At 36.7% G+C, this 17,582-nt stretch overlaps 7 protein-coding genes across 9 annotated transcripts; 3 read left to right on the top strand and 4 right to left on the bottom strand.

The window, feature by feature from the left end:
• The first annotated feature begins 28 nt into the window (after nucleotides 1-28).
• Nucleotides 29-1,879, top strand: LOC17889886. 2 transcript variants are annotated; one of them, XM_006294669.2, is made up of 4 exons: nucleotides 29-587; nucleotides 733-873; nucleotides 1,451-1,534; nucleotides 1,707-1,879. In XM_006294669.2, exons 1-4 carry the CDS (start codon nucleotides 54-56, stop codon nucleotides 1,812-1,814), a joined length of 867 nt encoding a protein of 288 aa, XP_006294731.1. In that variant the 5' UTR covers nucleotides 29-53; the 3' UTR covers nucleotides 1,815-1,879. The 2 variants fall into 2 exon arrangements, with proteins under 2 accessions (XP_006294731.1, XP_023640859.1); XM_023785091.1 differs by having other exon boundaries at nucleotides 1,702-1,713.
• Nucleotides 1,880-3,891: 2,012 nt separating this feature from the next.
• LOC17889792 (gibberellin 2-beta-dioxygenase 3) lies at nucleotides 3,892-5,502 on the top strand. The gene is made up of 3 exons (XM_006295450.2): nucleotides 3,892-4,304; nucleotides 4,474-4,813; nucleotides 5,192-5,502. The coding sequence occupies exons 1-3, from the start codon at nucleotides 3,901-3,903 to the stop codon at nucleotides 5,456-5,458; spliced, it is 1,011 nt and encodes a 336-aa protein (XP_006295512.1). The 5' UTR covers nucleotides 3,892-3,900; the 3' UTR covers nucleotides 5,459-5,502.
• Nucleotides 5,503-6,300: 798 nt separating this feature from the next.
• On the top strand, nucleotides 6,301-9,223 carry LOC17889104 (katanin p60 ATPase-containing subunit A-like 2). Of its 2 annotated transcripts, none has more exons than XM_023784076.1 (11): nucleotides 6,301-6,480; nucleotides 6,900-7,049; nucleotides 7,163-7,209; nucleotides 7,375-7,440; nucleotides 7,522-7,629; nucleotides 7,724-7,790; nucleotides 8,019-8,103; nucleotides 8,206-8,369; nucleotides 8,456-8,557; nucleotides 8,643-8,865; nucleotides 8,957-9,223. In XM_023784076.1, exons 1-11 carry the CDS (start codon nucleotides 6,436-6,438, stop codon nucleotides 9,088-9,090), a joined length of 1,191 nt encoding a protein of 396 aa, XP_023639844.1. In that variant the 5' UTR covers nucleotides 6,301-6,435; the 3' UTR covers nucleotides 9,091-9,223. The 2 variants fall into 2 exon arrangements, with proteins under 2 accessions (XP_023639844.1, XP_006294387.1); XM_006294325.2 differs by having other exon boundaries at nucleotides 6,302-6,480; nucleotides 6,927-7,049.
• Nucleotides 9,224-9,333: 110 nt separating this feature from the next.
• On the bottom strand, nucleotides 9,334-11,102 carry LOC17890198 (rRNA-processing protein UTP23 homolog). Its single transcript, XM_006294634.2, has 6 exons — nucleotides 10,898-11,102; nucleotides 10,733-10,813; nucleotides 10,264-10,384; nucleotides 9,872-10,150; nucleotides 9,649-9,735; nucleotides 9,334-9,570 (listed from the first exon to the last, which is right to left on the bottom strand). Exons 1-6 carry the CDS (start codon nucleotides 11,086-11,088, stop codon nucleotides 9,484-9,486), a joined length of 846 nt encoding a protein of 281 aa, XP_006294696.2. The 5' UTR covers nucleotides 11,089-11,102; the 3' UTR covers nucleotides 9,334-9,483.
• Nucleotides 11,056-12,561, bottom strand: LOC17890475. The gene is made up of 5 exons (XM_006296402.2): nucleotides 12,476-12,561; nucleotides 12,004-12,191; nucleotides 11,752-11,914; nucleotides 11,464-11,524; nucleotides 11,056-11,144 (listed from the first exon to the last, which is right to left on the bottom strand). Exons 1-4 carry the CDS (start codon nucleotides 12,551-12,553, stop codon nucleotides 11,465-11,467), a joined length of 489 nt encoding a protein of 162 aa, XP_006296464.1. The 5' UTR covers nucleotides 12,554-12,561; the 3' UTR covers nucleotides 11,056-11,144; nucleotide 11,464.
• Nucleotides 12,562-12,923: 362 nt separating this feature from the next.
• On the bottom strand, nucleotides 12,924-13,540 carry LOC17888385. Its single transcript, XM_006295278.2, has one exon. The coding sequence runs from the start codon at nucleotides 13,371-13,373 to the stop codon at nucleotides 13,122-13,124; it is 252 nt and encodes an 83-aa protein (XP_006295340.1). The 5' UTR covers nucleotides 13,374-13,540; the 3' UTR covers nucleotides 12,924-13,121.
• A 185-nt stretch (nucleotides 13,541-13,725) lies between these two features.
• Nucleotides 13,726-16,252, bottom strand: LOC17889257 (pyruvate dehydrogenase E1 component subunit beta-3, chloroplastic). The gene is made up of 5 exons (XM_023783988.1): nucleotides 16,086-16,252; nucleotides 15,840-15,952; nucleotides 15,713-15,756; nucleotides 14,299-14,934; nucleotides 13,726-14,222 (listed from the first exon to the last, which is right to left on the bottom strand). Exons 1-5 carry the CDS (start codon nucleotides 16,186-16,188, stop codon nucleotides 13,886-13,888), a joined length of 1,233 nt encoding a protein of 410 aa, XP_023639756.1. The 5' UTR covers nucleotides 16,189-16,252; the 3' UTR covers nucleotides 13,726-13,885.
• Nucleotides 16,253-17,582: the final 1,330 nt, after the last annotated feature.

Genomic DNA, 17,582 nt, shown 5'->3' on the forward strand with positions numbered 1-17,582 from the left:
TATTACCTAACACAACAACCATTTTTATTTCTCTTATTACTCTTAGGAAAAGAATGACTTCTACATTTCTTCTAGGCCATAGTCAGAAACTCACACTTCCTTTCCCTAACTTCACCTTTTCACATAAATCAATTCTCAGATCTCAAACCCCTTATTTTGTTATTCCCTCCAATGGCGGTCAAAGCGGCCGTTCGTTCATCAGATCGCCAATCACGATGGCCAAATCAAACAGCAAAAGTGATTCTCACGATGATAAAAAGCTCGTAACGCCACTAAAAGTGGCGGCGGGAGCATCCCTAGCACTTGCTTGCGCCTTAAGCATCTTCGGCTTAAAGATAAAGAATACGACCTACAATGCCGTCGCAGCTGCTCATCCAAGTGCCGCCGACATGATCATATCCGGGAAGCCGACCTCAGCCGTATCCGCTAATTCCGGTATGTATCCTTTGCCAGCTAAGTTCGCATTGAGGTCTCTCTTTGAAGTGAGCTCAATGCTTGCTTCGGGTAAACCCATTCCTTCTCAAAGACAATTCAGTCTCCAAAAGCTCCCTTCTTTGCCTTCAAAGGAAGATATTGATTCCATTAAGGTACAATCTGGAAACATATAAATATCTTTTTTTTTTCCAGTATTTTAGTGTCACGTGAGTTCTTGATCCTCTAGAGTCTAGACTAAGACTAGCCAGTAGGAATGTTATACGGATATGTATATAAAAACTTGTGGGGTGTATATAGATGGAGGCTGTACGGAAGATGAAGGAAGGAAAATGTGAGGAGGCGGTGCAGCTCCTTCGTGACGCAAACATGCGCTACAAAAACGAGCCTGAGGCCGACTTCAACGTCCAGATGGCTCTTGTTGAGATTCTAATTTTGCTGGTACCTTTTTTATTTTCTTTATAATTATTTTCTACGTACTGTCACAGTATTATTGTTAAATTAGGGTTTGTAATGGGCTTCCAACTCAAAACCAATTGGCAATGAGTGGATTGGCCCTAACCCTTTATATATTACTTAAGTCCCCTCACATCTTCCGATGTGGGATCTTTTCTCCACACGCCCCCTCGAGATAATGGCTCTTTTAGCCATTAATCTCGACAGAATTCATCACACCCCCTCGAGATAATGCTCTTCTAGAGCTCTCGATGGAATTGGGCCTTATTTTGGGCCATCAATTAATGGGGTGATCGGGGCTCTATCCGGGCCGGATTAATTAATGGGTCAGCGTGTGTTCGGGCTCTGATACCATGTTAAATTAGGGTTTGTAATGGGATTCCAACTCAAAACCAATTGGCAATGAGTGGATTGGCCCTAACCCTTTATATATTATTTAAGTCCACTCACATCTTCCGATGTGGGATCTTTTCTCCACAAGTATAATCTTTGATGCATGCAATTTTTTTGAAAAATTTATAGTCTTTGATTAATGGTTAGTTTTATTTGGACGGTATTGTAGGAAAGGTATCAAGAAGCTGCTGAGTATAGTTGTCTAAATGACGATAATGCTCAGATTTCTGATGTTCGAATCCCTCTTTATAAGGTTTGTGAACATAACTCGTACATCTTTGTATTCAATTTTGTTAAAGAGTAAATAAACTATATAGTACTACTTGTTAATTGGATTAATCATATCAGTGGAAATTAAAAACAAATCTACCGCAATGTTTTTAGTTGTCGAAAGGTAGTAATGTGGTTCATTGTAAAAAGTACAGGCAATAATATACACAATGTTAGACAAAGACACGGAAGCCAAGCAGTGTTGGAAAGAGTTCAGAAAGTCTATTGGTGAAGGATTTGACCCTTTCAGCTTCGAAGAATGATTATCTCACTACTATTCATATGCGGAAATTTTAATGAATACTTTTAGATCAATCATTGATTACTTAAAAAAAAACGTATTGTCATCACTTTGAATTTGATTTTATGGAGAATATTCCAAGACAATATTACGAAAAAAGTAACATAACTAGTCCTTTTAACACTCTTCTTTGTTTCATCATATATCGTCTTATGAGAAGCTAGATATATCTTCGAAGTTTGGTAAGATGACAACCCCGGTCAGTATTGTTGACGTCATTAGCAAATTAAAGTGCTATCCAACAAAATAAAAAATGTACACATTCTATAAATGATTCACAAAGTTTTGGGCATGATTCGATGAACATCCTTGGAAATGGTGAGCATTCAATATCACCACATGAATCTCTCAGCTGCTATCATCAAAAATAATTTTCAGATCAATCATGTTCTTAGATCCATTTGTAATAAAAGCAAACTGCGTATATATCCATTTCCGAGGTATCTAATAAGTTTGTCACCGCCGGAAAATAGATTCTAGCAGAGAGATAATGTATACGGAAATATAGAGAGTGATCATGGATGATGATGACATGCTTCACCCAATAATCCGACAGAAATATAATATATAGTGTCTGTCTCCATGCAATAGAGAAAAAGGACAAAGGATGCCTAATAATAGAAAACACGCACTCCCACGTACTTAAGCAGACCAGGCGACGAAGTAAGCTGTGCACAACATCCACAACCACGTGACCTCTAATTTGTTTAGTTCCCGACCGACTCAGCGTGGTTTAACACACTACACTTATCACATTTTTGTCACGTGTCTCTATAGGGGTCAGGGGATCACTGCAATATACCAAAACCAAATCATCAATAAAAATAAGTCGACGTCGACCGAATCTTAAAAAACTATAAAACATAGGAATAGCCGAATAGAGGATACACAATAAAATCTCTGGCGTACGAGGACAATAATATATATTACATCATACTCTCAAACTCCAATTAAAAAAATTTAAAACACAAAAAACGTGACGTATATATGATGTATAATTAAGCTGAAGATTGAAAAGTAGTCGTGCAGTACATAACTACATACTCCCGAGAAAACAATAGTATTAGAGAGATGACTCGATGGGGATTTGTGTGGAGACTACTCAGACTAGTCCCTCCCTACACCTCCACATGTCAAATTAACATGATCTTCTACATGTACTCTAGTTACAATCGTTTAAAATTAATTTCACTTTATAGTAATTAATTCAATATTTCCAAAATAGATGCTTTCGTTTCCCTAATTATGTCAAAAACTATTTTTTTATGCTTCTTTGATTGACTGTTCATAACTAACAAATATTGATTTATGGAGACCATTTTATTTGTTTGCAGGAAATAGACCATTGAAATTTGACATTATATATGTGGTACATATAGTATATGGGAGTTATTGAACAAAAGTATTCCTATCAAATATGGGGAGAAGAAACAATAAAAATACAATTATCCTAACAATTGAAAAAACATAATTTTAATTAACATATTCAAATATTGATATTTTATATAAACTTTTATCAAAAAGGACATTTAATGTTATATTATATATATATATATTATGTATAAAATTTAAGATTAATATTGAAACTATATTTATATAGTTCCATTTAGATTTTATTTTTAATATTCAAAGTAGTGTGGTAATTTTTAAATGTTTTTCCTAAATACTTATAAAACAATTGAAAAATCAATTCATATGAGAGTTATCTCATTTAATTAGAATCACTAGTCAAAGATTACATTCCTTTTCAACAAACCCTACATTGGGTATTTAATATTTATATTTATAAATATACCAAAACAATAAGTAATTGGCCTGAACAAATAAATAAATAAATCCACTGCCCTACACAGAACAAACGACTATAAATTAAGTGCAAAGAAAACACTCCTTTTCACCCAAATTCTTTCTCTTTTAAAAATTCATCACTTCATTCTCATCTTCAGCAATCTTTTTTTCGTTTTTTTGGTTTTTGTTAAAAAATTCTTAAGATCACTGAAAAGTTCTTCTTAAAATAAATAAAAGAAATAGAGCAAAAAGAGTAAACCATGGTACTTGTGGTACAGCCAGCCAACAATTTTGATAGCAACCTCTACGTTAACCCGAAAAGCAAACCGAGTCCGGTTATAATCCCTGTGATAGACTTAACCGACTCAGAAGCCAAAACCCAAATCGTCAAGGCATGTGAGGAGTTTGGGTTCTTCAAAGTCATCAACCATGGTGTCCGACCAGATCTTTTGACACTGTTGGAGCTAGAAGCCATCAAGTTCTTTGCTCTGCCTCGCTCTCTCAAAGAAAAGGCTGGTCCACCCGACCCGTTTGGGTACGGTAGTAAACGGATCGGGCCCAATGGTGACCTTGGATGGATTGAGTATATTCTCCTTGATGCTAATCTCAGCAGTGAATCTCACAAAACCTCCGACGTTTTCCGGCAAACTCCTCCAGTTTTCAGGTACACCAAAACCCAGAACTTTAATGTTTATTTCGTGAGCTCTTATGTTTTGTGAACGCGCATATGTATGTGATCAACTCTAAAACACAACTTTAAGATAAAAACAGAGAGATCCCCTGTTCTGTTCCTTAACTGACATAAAAAGGTTAAACTGTAAATTGTGTAACAGAGAGATGGTGAAAGAGTACATGGAGAAGATGAAGGGAATGTCTAGCAAAGTTCTGGAAATGGTAGAGGAAGAGCTAAAGATAGAGCCAAAGGAGAAGCTCAGCAGCCTGGTTCAAGTGATGGACAGTGATTCGTGTCTGAGGATGAACCATTACCCGGAGAAAGAAGAGACTCCGGCTAAAGGAGAGATTGGGTTCGGTGAGCACACGGATCCACAGTTGATATCACTGCTCAGATCAAACGACACAGAGGGTTTACAAATCTGTGTCAAAGATGGAACTTGGGTCGATGTTACACCTGACCACTCCTCTTTCTTCGTTATTGTCGGAGATACTCTTCAGGTGCCCCCTTTTCTGTTGCAACTTCTTCTTTTTTACTATTTGTTTATATTTTATCTCACAACTCATTTTATATATCACAACAAACATATCTTCAGGTATTCTTCTGAAAAATTTATGAGTTCATTAAACTATTAATTTAATATATAAATATATTTAGATTATATGTTTTAAAAATTGGTAGATTCATTGCAATTTTATAGAAATTTAATAAGTTTATATCTGCATGAGTCATGAATTATTATCATATGATCATCACCTTTCGAAACATTATACTAGTAATAATTACCACCATATACTATAGGGGTTACAGCACAAATTCATATTTCTAAACATTTCGTGATTGTGGGTGGTAATCTAATATTTGAGAAAACAAAGCAGGTGATGACAAACGGAAGATTCAAGAGTGTGAAACATAGAGTGGTGACAGCTACAAAGAGGTCAAGACTATCAATGATATACTTCGCAGGTCCTCCGTTGAGCGAGAAGATTGCACCATTGAGATGCCTTGTCCCAAAGCAAGATGATTGGCTTTACAACGAGTTTACCTGGTCGGAGTACAAGTTATCTGCTTACAAGACTAAACTTGGCGACTACAGGCTTGGTCTATTTGAGAAACAACTTCCCTTTTCCCTCTCCAATGTTTGAGGCTGTATTCATATTATTTCTTTTTTGTTTAGAAAATTTAATCATTTATTTTTTCAGTAGAAGAAGTCCCAACACCAAAAACATAATAGAAAAATAAATAAGTTTTATTTTTCCAAATTATTTAGTATTTTCCTTATTTTAGTTTGTTAGGTTTATTCATAAGTTATAACAAACAAGATCTCAAATCTTATATATGATTTCGTGCATTGAGTTGAGGCCCATATAGGCCTAATTAGACATTTATGTATTAGCCTTGTGGGTCGAGGAGCAATTTTTTTCATACAGCCAAGAAAGTCCATTATCGAAGAGAGACACACATCGTAATCAGGGGAAACTGTGAGAAGAAGACTGGTAAAATGATTTGGATTGACGTTGTTGTTTTCACATCCGTACAAGTAACAATTTGTGCACCAAACCATATACTATATAGTATATATAAATAAAAAAAGGAAACGAGCTAGAAAGAGGCAAGTAGGAAGCACGTCTCAGAGTGTTGTTCTCCAGAGAGATCTATGGTTTATGGGCGTAACCGATGAATCTTTTTAGCTGGTCGTATTATTAAAAGCAAGCTCCATGCAACCATGTATTGTAATCCTTTTATACTCCTATATATATATATAACTTTTTTATAAATAATTTATATCTAAAAATCATAGAAAAATTGTCAAAAGTGTAAAACAAATGGAAAATTGTATAAATAATTTATTGTGACGTCATAGAAAACAAGAATCTACTGATCTGATTTTATTTATATTTTTTTTATTTAATAAATGATTGTCCTCCAACTGTGTAGCACGTGCCTGTTTGTTTGATGTATTTGCATATTTGCAAGAGAGGACTGATGAGAGAGAGAGAGAGAGAGCTGGCTGAAGTTCAACTCTCACCATCCGTCATATATCTTTCTCCTCTCTCTCGTTCTCTTCTTCAGTTTTGAGATCTCTCGCTCTCTCTCTGTCTCTCTCTCTCTCTCTCCAAAGATGGCGACTGATGATGAGCCTTCTCAGACTCGCTGGAGCTTTCTGGTAATCTTACTCCCAACTCTCTCTCTCTCTCTCTCTCTCTCGCTTTCTCTTCTTCATTTACTTTACTTTTTACATATGCAGTTCTTGCAATTTTCAACCAGATTATAATTGCAAAACTCGAATCAAAGTCATACACTTTAATGTCGCTTACGTTTTTATCTTGAAAAACAAATACTATCAACTTTTTTTTTTAAGACCACCGGAGAAACCGAGGAATGGGCTTAGACCTGTTTCAACTTCTTACTTTTCGAATTAAAAAAGTTAGATTTTTGTGTGTATGTTTCTGATACGAAAAATGGTCACTTTCAATGTCCCTTTAGAATTGAACAATCAACGAACCTGTTTCGATTTCTCTGAATTCAAAGCAATGAGCTTGGAGAATTGATCGATTTGTTCAAGAATATCTATGTATTTATTAGGAATTTAAAACGTTTTATGATGCCAAGTTTGGGAGGAAGAAGCTGCCTGATCAAGATTCCAACAAGGAGGACCAACCACATGATGGATCATCCAACACTACCAATGCTGCTGATGTCAACAACTCTTCCCAAGTTACCACTACTGCTCAGGTGATTTTTGCCTTCTTTAGTCTTCCTGGAACCTCGGAAGTGCTTAAAGCAGTAAATGGGGTGTGTTCTTTGTCCTCTGATGATCAAAGTTCTAATATTTATCATGATTGCAGGATGGTAACACAGGCTCGGCCAATGGCAATGTCATTCGCGAGAAGCCGTAAGATCTATATGGATTCCTTTTGATTTTCTCCTTATTCCCATTTGTTTAGAGAGTGTTGGATGTGAGCAATGTTTAGCATAAGAAAACAAGAATATAATTTGGGTTCTTATTACCTTTCATTCCCTCTAACGAAAGCACTGTCTCTTTAATGTTATTCTGCAGGAAAAAGTCTATGTTTCCACCTTTTGAATCTGCAGAAACTCGTACTCTTGCAGAGAGTTTGAGTAGGTAAGTCATTGAGGTGTAGCTACTTATACAATTTTTGTTATGTTCTTGTGCTTTAGTTTCTGATGAATTGGTGTGTTTTAGGGATATCATCCGTGGTAATCCAAATATTAAGTGGGATAGCATCAAGGGATTGGAGAATGCGAAGAAGTTGCTCAAAGAAGCTGTGGTGATGCCTATAAAATACCCCACGTATGTCCTTCCTTGCTATCTAAGCCATATATGCCAATGTCCAATTGCTTGCAGATTATTTTGATACTTGAATCTCACCAGTTTCTGATTTTAGGTACTTTAATGGTCTACTAACTCCATGGAAAGGAATTCTTCTTTTTGGTCCACCTGGTACTGGCAAGGTGAGATGATTCTGGTTCAAATTGCGTTATTAGTTTGGAATTCTTGCTCTATTTACAGCCTCATGGAGCTTGCATTTCAAAATTATATGAAAACTTACTTCACCAAACCATTAACCAATTTCTTGAGCCTACTCCAACACTTCTCGATCATGAAAAGTATATTTTTTTTTAGGCATCGTCAAGATTGAAACCTACCTATGTGTAACATTCTTACTTTGTCTTCTGTAGACTATGCTTGCAAAGGCTGTTGCTACAGAATGCAATACAACATTCTTCAATATCTCAGCCTCATCTGTTGTTAGCAAATGGAGAGGTGCAATTTTCTTCACCTTTAGTTACTCTTTAACCATGAAAAAGTTGGATCTTTTTTAATAATAAAATTTGGGCATTTCCATATCTGTTTTGATGTTTTCAGGTGACTCTGAGAAGTTGATAAGAGTTCTGTTTGATCTAGCTAGGCATCACGCACCTTCAACGATATTTCTTGATGAAATAGATGCAATCATAAGCCAACGTGGTGGTGAAGGCCGCAGTGAACATGAAGCAAGCAGGCGTCTCAAAACCGAGTTGCTCATTCAGGTAAAATGCGCAAGAACTTATGCCTCCACAGTTCAATACCTTAGCACTCCATCAGTTCTAAATCTTGTTTGGTTCAAAATTTGCAGATGGATGGGTTACAGAAAACGAATGAGCTCGTGTTTGTTTTAGCAGCGACAAATCTCCCCTGGGAACTAGATGCAGCTATGCTCCGGCGTCTAGAGAAAAGAGTATCCTTTTCTGTTTTACCTTATTGAACAAAAATGCTTCTTCTACGATTTTCCTTTGTTTTAGCCTTAACTAGTGAATCATTAGATCCTTGTACCTTTACCTGATCCGGAAGCTAGAAGAGGAATGTTCGAGATGCTCTTGCCGTCACAACCAGGTGATGAGCCATTGCCTCATGATGTGCTGGTTGAGAAATCCGAGGGTTACTCTGGTTCGGACATTCGAATACTTTGTAAGGAAGCTGCAATGCAACCATTGAGGCGTACACTAGCTGTTTTGGAAGACAGAGAAGAAACTGTACCTGAAGAGGGTAAAATCTCACTTGAAAAAGAATCCATCATTGACATAGTTTATGATTAAAAACTGCAGAACCTTTGACATTGTTCTGCTTTGTCTTGCAGAGTTGCCAAAAGTTGGACCTATCCTACCAGAAGATATTGATCGAGCTCTGAGCAACACTCGACCATCAGCTCATCTGCACGCCCATCTTTACGACAAGTTCAATGATGATTATGGTAGCCAAATTCTTAAGTAAACTCAACAAGATATATACATTATTTGTATGGATGCATCCAGATTCCGTCCACCCAAAGACTGTTGTTGTTTGCCTTAAATCAAGAATAAAAGTTCCTAGTTGTTTTGGACTCATTTTAGTGATTATCTTCATATTTTTTTGGCCGTTTTGTGTTTAAAACAACAGTTGGCGTTTTAGCTTTCTTTATGTATGAGTGATGAAGTCTCTTTTAGCTTCTTGCTTGAAATGTGGATAAAGGAGATGAGGGTGTCAAAGACTCAAAGCAATGTGACTACAACTATAGTGCGATTGGTGACCAAAATTTTAGAATGCAGTAGTAAAACATAACCGTTCAAGAAAAGGCATCAAAAATTCTTGGTGAGTCGCTTAATAAAATGTTAATATCCTCTGTTTTCACTCGTTGCTCTCCGGACCAGATTTTCCTTTCTTCGATCGTTTTCTTGTTCTCTTTTTTGTATCACTCTCGGCTTCTTTCTTTTCCTGGAAACCCAAGATAAACATCGAATTGTAAACATCTGCGTATTTGTAAATATAAGACTGCCAAATCTTTATGCCTACCTTTTGTGCACCAGAGTTAGAGTTGGGTCGACGTTTCTCTGTACTGTTGTCCTTCTTTTTCTTCATGCATGAAAGTGGATTTGGACCCTGTAGAGTTTTGACACAACAATGTTAGTTTAGTTTCTCCACAGCTACTTCATCGAAGAAAATGTACTAATGAATCCTAAAAGAGTTATATACAAACTAATAAAAGGTGACTAATGTGAAGAGATTGTAACATTACCTTTGCTCTATTTCTCTTGAATTGAGGTCTATCTTTCACACCAAGTACATTTCTTGTAGAGATTACTCGAGGCATCCCCCATTCTTCATTTACAATTGTTCCTTCTTCTCTATTGGAAGCTATGATCTTCGAAGTCTTTTTCGCCAACAATCTTTTTTCTGTGTCAGTCATATTTAACCTTCTTTTTTCAGAGTCTTTGGCAGTCTCACGTTGGAAATCAGAAGGTTGTTCGATCAGCAGAATGTTCCTTAAACCAAACACAAGAGGAACAATAGTCTCCTGAAAGACGAATTAAATCATGGAGATTCATTGTATTAGAAACTCTAAAAACCCTCACAGACAAAACTCCATCCTCTGCAACGAAATACAAAAACTCTGCTCATTAAACTAACCTGCTGAAGCTTTTTCCTAAACTCAGCATCCTGAGTTCCGAGAAAGAAATGCTCAGAATTTTTTATACCTAAAACTTCTGACAAACACTCATCCGCTGCTTTTGCCTCCTCGTGCTCACATCTAAACACTCACAAGTGAAGCAAATCAACTTCATATACATTATACAAAATCCAGCTCAGGAACTTCAAAAGTCCTCACTGTCTATACTTTAAAGGCTCATCTATATCAATTATCCAATACATTATATAGCCTGGGACTTCACAAGTCATCAAATGCATATCAGTTATACAAAACTCAGTTGCGTGCCTCATGAATCAAATCCAAAATGTACACAATCTCCTAATTCATCTCACACTAGACAATCCAGTTGGAGAAGTCTTCTAGCTAAATATATAGAATACATTCATAGACACACGATAAAAGACAAATAAATCAAAGTAAGGTAATGAGTCAAAAGGGGAAGCTTACGTTGCTGTACTCAGCATCTGAGCAGCTTCCAGAGATTCAGAAAAATCATTACCCAGTTTCTCCAACTCCGCAACAACACATCTACGGAACAGCTCCATGATAAGAAATCCGGTAAATTGATATGAAGTCGTGAGAAAAGAGAGAGAGAGTGAGATAGAAAGAAACCTGGTGGTGAAGAGCTTGACGGGACCACCGAGGAGTTCGGAGATAGCAGTATCGGCGGGAGTGATCTCATTAGCAACAAGATGGTGGATGAAAGTGCCGTCGCAGAGTACTTTGAAAGGCTGACGGAATCCGAAACATACAGTAAAGAATCTGACGGTTCTCCTGTTTTTCTTCTGCCTTTTTACTCTCATCTTCTTTTTCTTCTTCTCTCTACGCTTTGATTTTTCAGAGCGCGAAGCCGACGATGCTGGATTTAGGGTTTATGAGTTTTTTCCTTTTGGTTCGGTTCGGTGGAGGAGATAAACACCGATTTCGGTTTTATTGGTTTACTTGATTCGATATATAGTCTAATCGGTTTAATAAAATTGACTGACTAGTGTGTTCTAAGAGGGTAGAAGTAATACTAAGGAAGCTTGCTTTCTGTTCTGTAACTACTGGTTCATTCATAATCATCATAATATACAACCATATGGTTATACCTCATACAAAGCCTTTCCCACAAACGTGTTCATACTACACTTTTAAAATCTTTCTTCATGATGGTTTAGGTGATTTAGAAATCATACCTTAGTTTGTATTCTGCAGATACCTGTTCTTCTCATGAATTTCTTTGAACGTTGAGTTAAGCTGAGAAACAACAAATATTGATGATGACATTATAATTAAACCTCACAATGGTCCAAATCATTAACTTAAATCCAAGACCAGGCACTAAATTATATAATTCACATTCAAAGTGTTCTGTTTATATTTAGTTCTATGGATTCAAAGTTTAAAATCCATAGAACCGTTTAAAATTCACATTCAAAGTGTTCTGTTGAAAGGTTTAGATCAAAGAGTAAGTTTATATTTACCTCCATTACTCTGTTTCTCAGGTTCTCGATTTGTAAACGGTTCTCTGATCTAAACCTCTCAACGTTTTGGATAAACTCATTCATCTCTAAGCACTTCACCTTGTAATACTTCTCCCTCTCTTCATCTAACTCTTTCAGCTCTTCAACCTCACTCTTCAGTGTCCTATCATCCAATTTGAAAAAATTCACCATAAAGATCAATTAAACGCATTACTTGATATCATAACCATCAGAAACGAGCAAGGATCAGACCTCAATTGATGTATAGAGCCATGGTATTTGGAATCGAGATCTTCAATGTTAGAACTTAGAATCGTGATCTTGAGGTTTTGTGCAGCTATCTTTTGGTCTAACATCAAACATCTGCGTTCTATGGATTTTATACTCTCCTGTTTCGTTGCTAAAATCTGTGATTTGTTCACTTGTATCTCTTTCTCCGCCTGATCAAACATAAGAATCAACCAGAACCAGAAACGATCAACAAATTGATTCCACAAATTTCAGAGTACATAGTATGACTGATTTGATAATTCGTTGAGAAACTCGATTTCAAATTGAAACTAAAGCATCATTTCATCATCAACCTGAGATCTGGATTAACACTGGAATTGTAGCGATTCTCTGATAATTATACTACTCGAACAAGTTCTAAAACTCACAAGCGACATTGAAAACTCGATGATTCAAAGGAACGAAGAGAAGCTAGAATCGAAATTGATGGTACCTGGAGAAGATCGAGTCGTTGGTTTCTGGTGAACTCCATTTGATCGAGTCTCTCCTTGAAAGCTGTAGAAAGCGCCATTGCTTGAGAGTGAGAGACACACAGAGAATTTGAATTTTGAGGTTTGGAGATGAGAGATTTGATGAAATAAGTGGAGTCAAGTTTATATATTTATAAACCCAGTTATGTTAAGGCCCATAATATATAGAGTCTGATACTAATAAAGCCCATGAAGCCATTCGTAATTAACCACTTTTGTAGTGATTTAAGTTCTTTTAATCACTTTGATACAATTTAATTTCGAACTGTCAATATCTTAAAATTATTGGTCCAAATGCATCGTCACTCAACTTTGTTGGTCCAAATCTACTGAGCTACTACCACAAACAAACCATCTGGAACCTACAACTTCAAATATCTAACTAACAGATTACATTATGTATGGTTGATATAACAAATAAGAACCTTAATCGTATTGATAGATCTCGAATTGTTGCTTCATTGAATACTTTGCAAAAAGAACAAAACACACAAAGCATTCAATAGGAATTGCACAAATCAACTGAAATTAGGAGACGAGAGAGATGTTTACACAAGGATATGGCAAAATGAGGGAAAAAAATAAATACAAACAAAAGCTCAAGATCGATCAGACGGACTTGATCGCGGTGGAGGGATCAGGATCGGAGTTATCGGGAGGAGGATTTGGGATGAGAGGAGCACGAAGACCGGATGATGTGTCGACGACGTCGTCTTGGTCGTCGGGATCGTAATCGGGGTTGAGAGATCTGTCGATAGCTTCACGGCCTGACTCCAGGCATGGCTTACAAGCTAACTCTATCGTTATCCATCCCAAGATGATTCCGGCAATTGCGATCACCGCGCTTGTTATCGCCGCCATTGAGAGTGAGATCGCTCTCTCTCTCTTTTTCTCTGATGCCTCCAACTCTGTATCAATTATGGGGGAGGATATTGAGAAATGAGAAATGTCAATTTCATTTTTTATTTTTGTTAAACGTGAAATGTCAGTTATACCCAATCTTTGAGTATATTCGTTTCGTCGGCAAGAATTATGAATAAGCAGCTAGTTTTGTTACCTTCATAATATTTCATTGATGACTTTTATTTTGGTTAATGTAACATGAGACAGTGCTAAATTCGTTGTTACAATTTTGTTATTGTCAAATAATGTTTTAGAAGGTTTTTTTTTTGTTGGTACAGTGTTGAAATGATATCGTTTTACAAAGCAGGAAGGTCAAAAAGTATGTGAATATGGAAGTTATTATCTGTAAAAATGTTTAAATGTTCAAACTGAAAAATTTAGTCTCATTTCACAAGCATTTTCCCATCCAAGACAAACAAAGGAAACATTAACAAAACGTAAATAAAAACATAGTCACGGTAATGTATAAATTACTGGCAGAGCTGTTCCACGGCAGTGACGATTTGAGCTGGCTGAACAACTGTCCATTCCTCCAATGTACCCGCGTAAGGGGTTGGCACATCTTGAGAAGACAAACACATCACCGGAGCATCCAAGTAATCATGAAAGTTCTCGTTTATGGCAGCTGTCAAGCTGGCTCCGATCCCTCCCGTTCTCATACATTCTTCCACAATCAATACCCGGTGCGTCTTCTTCACCGAGTTTCCAATTGTGTGGAGATCGAATGGCTTCAACGACCTAATGTCGATAACCTCTGGATCATACCCTTTGTTCACCAGCGTCTTTGCAGCCTGCATTACATGGTACCTGATACGAGTATTCTATTAGTTCTGGATTTGTTTCATAATTTATCTAAGAAAGGCTTTTAGTTGTGATTCAGTACCTCATCCTCGAATAAGTCAGTATCGTGATGTGTTCACCGGGTCTGACCATTTCTGCTTCTTCCAGATTACAGATGTAATCCTCGTCAGGGATACTCTCTTTAAGGTTATAGAGCAGAACGTGTTCAAACAGAATCACAGGATTCTCGCTTCTTATCGCAGCTTTCATCAATCCTTTAGCGTTGTATGGTGTTGAGCAAGCCACCATCTGAATCCCAGGAATTGACTGGAAGTAAGACTCAAGCCGCTGGGAATGCTCGGCTCCGAGCTGCCGGCCAACACCACCAGGCCCACGAATTACAACCGGGATAGTGAATTGACCACCAGATGTGTAGTGAAGCATGCCACAGTTGTTGGAGATTTGATTGAAGGCTAAGAGCAGAAACCCCATGTTCATACCTTCGATGACGGGTCTTAGTCCTGTCATGGCAGCTCCAATCCCCATACCGGTGAAGGCGTTTTCACAAATTGGAGTGTCCAGGACCCTGAGATCCCCGAACTTGTCAGCTAGGCCTTTGGTTACTTTGTATGAGCCTCCATAATGGCCTACGTCTTCACCCATAACACATACATGTGGATCTCTGTCCATCTCTTCTTCTAGACCTTCTTGAAGAGCCTCAAAAAGCAATAGCTCATGTCTGCATAAGTTTCATAGTTATGATCATGTTGTGGCAAGAGGAATAAGCCTCTGAGATGGAAATAGGATTTATCTCACGCAATACAGAGACAAGATCAGAAGATGTGCTACTTGGAACAATATATGCATATAAGTAAACATGTAACAGATATCAGATGTAAGGTCACATGAATAACTTATGATACACAAGCTCTAACCAATTGCAGGGTCGTTGAAGTCACATGTAGAGATGTTTTCACGGAAACTGTTAAGTTCGTAAGCTAGTACAGTGGAATTTGAAATGCTCCTAAGAAAAAACCATGAGTTCATGAAGGGCAGTAGCTAAATGCATGAATGTAAAAGGTTCCACCTAACCATCTTAAGATAGGTTCTTCCTTTAGTCATCTACCCATGATAACCGTTTTCAACGGAAAAAGCACAGCTTTGCGATCACCTTTAAAATTTGTTGTTATCAATTTGAGGACTAGCACTTCTGTAAACCCCCAAAGTATGGGTATTTTCAACAGGGATTCAAACATAATCTAGAATTGACGTGATCTGACATCACCAGATGTAAGGCATTTTGCATGATCAAACATGATTAACCTAACCAGTCTAAGCAGTATCATATATCTAATGCAGTATCGATCAGCCCTGAGCCTGAACAACCAAACAAGAGGAAGAACTTGTTCCCCCACAATAAACATCCAATATTATTGTCAAGAGTCTAAACGTACTAACCGGATGCATCCCTTAGCATTTAGCATAAGAAATAAAGTAACAAAGGATGCAGAACATACCCAGACTTTGATGAGGTGGAACTGGCAGCAGTGTCCGCCTTCGTCTACAGAAATCGAGAACCTCCATCAAAATATCTTCAAGGAGAAGAAGAAACAAAACCCAACAAAAGAGATTATAAACGCATACCGCAACAGCATTTGGTATCAAGGGGTCAGAACGACGAGCAATGAGGCTAGAAGAAGCAAAGGTTTTATTATTAGTCCCATCAGATCCAGCCACAATGTATCTCTTACTCCTCACTACATCAAAACCCCCGATACAAGAAAACTCATTAGATCCTACCAAATTCATATCTTAAATTAAGCAATTACCATCCCTCAAATCAGATCGTTCCACAAATGCAAAATCGAAAAGAAAAAAAAGGAGGCATACCTGAAAGAGAAGAGCGAGAAGGAGCTACGAGTTTGTTGGAATCGATAGAATTAAACGGCGAAAGAGCCGTCGCAGCTCCAGCTCCTTGGAGTATCGCAGACATTTTTCCCGAGAAAAACAAAGAGAGGAAAAGAATTCAATACTGACAAGTGTGTAATTAACTGTGTATGCAATATGAAACAAATGGTGGTGACTGAAGTGGAGAGAAAGAAAGAAGAGCGGAGATATCGAAGAATGTAATTCTCATAAAATCCGGTTAATCTCGGTATACTGAACCTAATCTACGTAATTTTGTAATTTGGTAGTTCACCTGAACCAACTAAATTGCACTTACTTTAGTACATTTTTCAATTCACATTTGAACAATACATCTTTATACTAATGTTCTAGTATGAAGTTGAATTGTTGAAACTTGCATAATGTATATATTGAGTAATTTTGTATACAAAATATTCTGGTCTTCGTATGAATTTCTTATGTATATTTTATATAAATAATATTAATTTTGCTTATTTTCTTCTTTAACTTTCCTTATTAAAAAGAAAAAAGAAATATGCTTGGTAATGTCTTGGATGTATTTCAAATCATATAAAAATCCGTGTATAAGTTGAAAGTTGCCATCAGTACATGGTAACTTTTGGAATATATACTCTCAAATCATATAAGTTTTTTGTTATAATATTTCAAAATATTACCCTAAAAAAATTGTTAAAAATATATATACTAGAAGCACCGTGAGAAATGTTTTTAGCAGGCTGTTTGAGAACACACCTCCCTTACGAACCGCGGCATTGCGCTTCCAGCCACTCCTTGGCATCTCTTAAAGCTTTCAACAAAACTTTAACTATGATCTGTTTAATATGATAATTAATTAGTCCAAAATTGCTCGCCTAATAATGTAGGGCTTATGGTCATTGTTCTACACAAACCTTTTTTTTGTCTTTGTAAAATGAACTTCATTGCAACAAATATATATATATATAAATTTCGGAATTAAAGAAATTTGAACAAAACAAAAGCAGAGACCAAACTTGGAGAAGTTTGTTGTAGTAGTTGTAATTTCCTAGAGAGGGTCCTGATGGAGATCATGAACTGATATTTCAACGACGACAAAATTTGTTGACTTTTTTCTCTCTATAGGTTTATCATTTTGAACAATTATAAATCATTTGATAAACTATTGCACTGATTGATATTAAAAGGATGGAACATCCATATATCTTCTCATTATAATTTATATAGCATTTTTTTTTTGGGGGGTATATGTTATTGTTTTCTCTTCTTCTTTTATGTGTGTGTATATTATTATTATTGTTAATTAGAAGTTTGGTAGAAATCTTTGATAAAGAACTTCATATATAATCCGAAGACGTTCGGGTCTTCACATAGATAGCACCAATTACATGTGCTCATTGTTATTTTTCTGTTAGACTTTTCTATTTTTCTTTTTTGTTGAGATCGTAAATTAATAGTGTGTACATGTGCTCTCATTAGTAA

The sequence above is a fragment of the Capsella rubella genome, unplaced genomic scaffold (assembly GCF_000375325.1).
Source record: "Capsella rubella cultivar Monte Gargano unplaced genomic scaffold, Caprub1_0 scaffold_4, whole genome shotgun sequence".
Classification (NCBI taxonomy): Eukaryota; Viridiplantae; Streptophyta; class Magnoliopsida; order Brassicales; family Brassicaceae; genus Capsella; species Capsella rubella.

Coding starts and splice junctions, on each gene's coding strand:
- LOC17888385 (XM_006295278.2), bottom strand. CDS start 13,373: ATGGCGGCGATAACAAGCGCGGTGATCGCAATTGCCGGAATCATCTTG.
- LOC17889104 (XM_023784076.1), top strand. CDS start 6,436: ATGGCGACTGATGATGAGCCTTCTCAGACTCGCTGGAGCTTTCTG. Junction 6,481..6,899: donor AGACTCGCTGGAGCTTTCTG/GTAATCTTACTC, acceptor TGTATTTATTAG/GAATTTAAAACGTTTTATGA. Junction 7,441..7,521: donor CTTGCAGAGAGTTTGAGTAG/GTAAGTCATTGA, acceptor GGTGTGTTTTAG/GGATATCATCCGTGGTAATC.
- LOC17890198 (XM_006294634.2), bottom strand. CDS start 11,088: ATGAGAGTAAAAAGGCAGAAGAAAAACAGGAGAACCGTCAGATTCTTT. Junction 10,385..10,732: donor CAGATGCTGAGTACAGCAAC/GTAAGCTTCCCC, acceptor GTGAGTGTTTAG/ATGTGAGCACGAGGAGGCAA. Junction 10,151..10,263: donor TTAGGAAAAAGCTTCAGCAG/GTTAGTTTAATG, acceptor TTCGTCTTTCAG/GAGACTATTGTTCCTCTTGT.
- LOC17889257 (XM_023783988.1), bottom strand. CDS start 16,188: ATGTCTGCGATACTCCAAGGAGCTGGAGCTGCGACGGCTCTTTCGCCG. Junction 15,953..16,085: donor TTCTCGCTCTTCTCTTTCAG/GTATGCCTCCTT, acceptor GTTTTGATGTAG/TGAGGAGTAAGAGATACATT. Junction 14,935..15,712: donor TCCACCTCATCAAAGTCTGG/GTATGTTCTGCA, acceptor AAACTTATGCAG/ACATGAGCTATTGCTTTTTG.
- LOC17889886 (XM_006294669.2), top strand. CDS start 54: ATGACTTCTACATTTCTTCTAGGCCATAGTCAGAAACTCACACTTCCT. Junction 588..732: donor AAGATATTGATTCCATTAAG/GTACAATCTGGA, acceptor GGGTGTATATAG/ATGGAGGCTGTACGGAAGAT. Junction 1,535..1,706: donor TTCGAATCCCTCTTTATAAG/GTTTGTGAACAT, acceptor TAAAAAGTACAG/GCAATAATATACACAATGTT.
- LOC17890475 (XM_006296402.2), bottom strand. CDS start 12,553: ATGGCGCTTTCTACAGCTTTCAAGGAGAGACTCGATCAAATGGAGTTC. Junction 11,915..12,003: donor GGCTCTATACATCAATTGAG/GTCTGATCCTTG, acceptor ATTGGATGATAG/GACACTGAAGAGTGAGGTTG. Junction 11,525..11,751: donor TGAGAAACAGAGTAATGGAG/GTAAATATAAAC, acceptor GTTGTTTCTCAG/CTTAACTCAACGTTCAAAGA.
- LOC17889792 (XM_006295450.2), top strand. CDS start 3,901: ATGGTACTTGTGGTACAGCCAGCCAACAATTTTGATAGCAACCTCTAC. Junction 4,305..4,473: donor CAAACTCCTCCAGTTTTCAG/GTACACCAAAAC, acceptor ATTGTGTAACAG/AGAGATGGTGAAAGAGTACA. Junction 4,814..5,191: donor TTGTCGGAGATACTCTTCAG/GTGCCCCCTTTT, acceptor AAAACAAAGCAG/GTGATGACAAACGGAAGATT.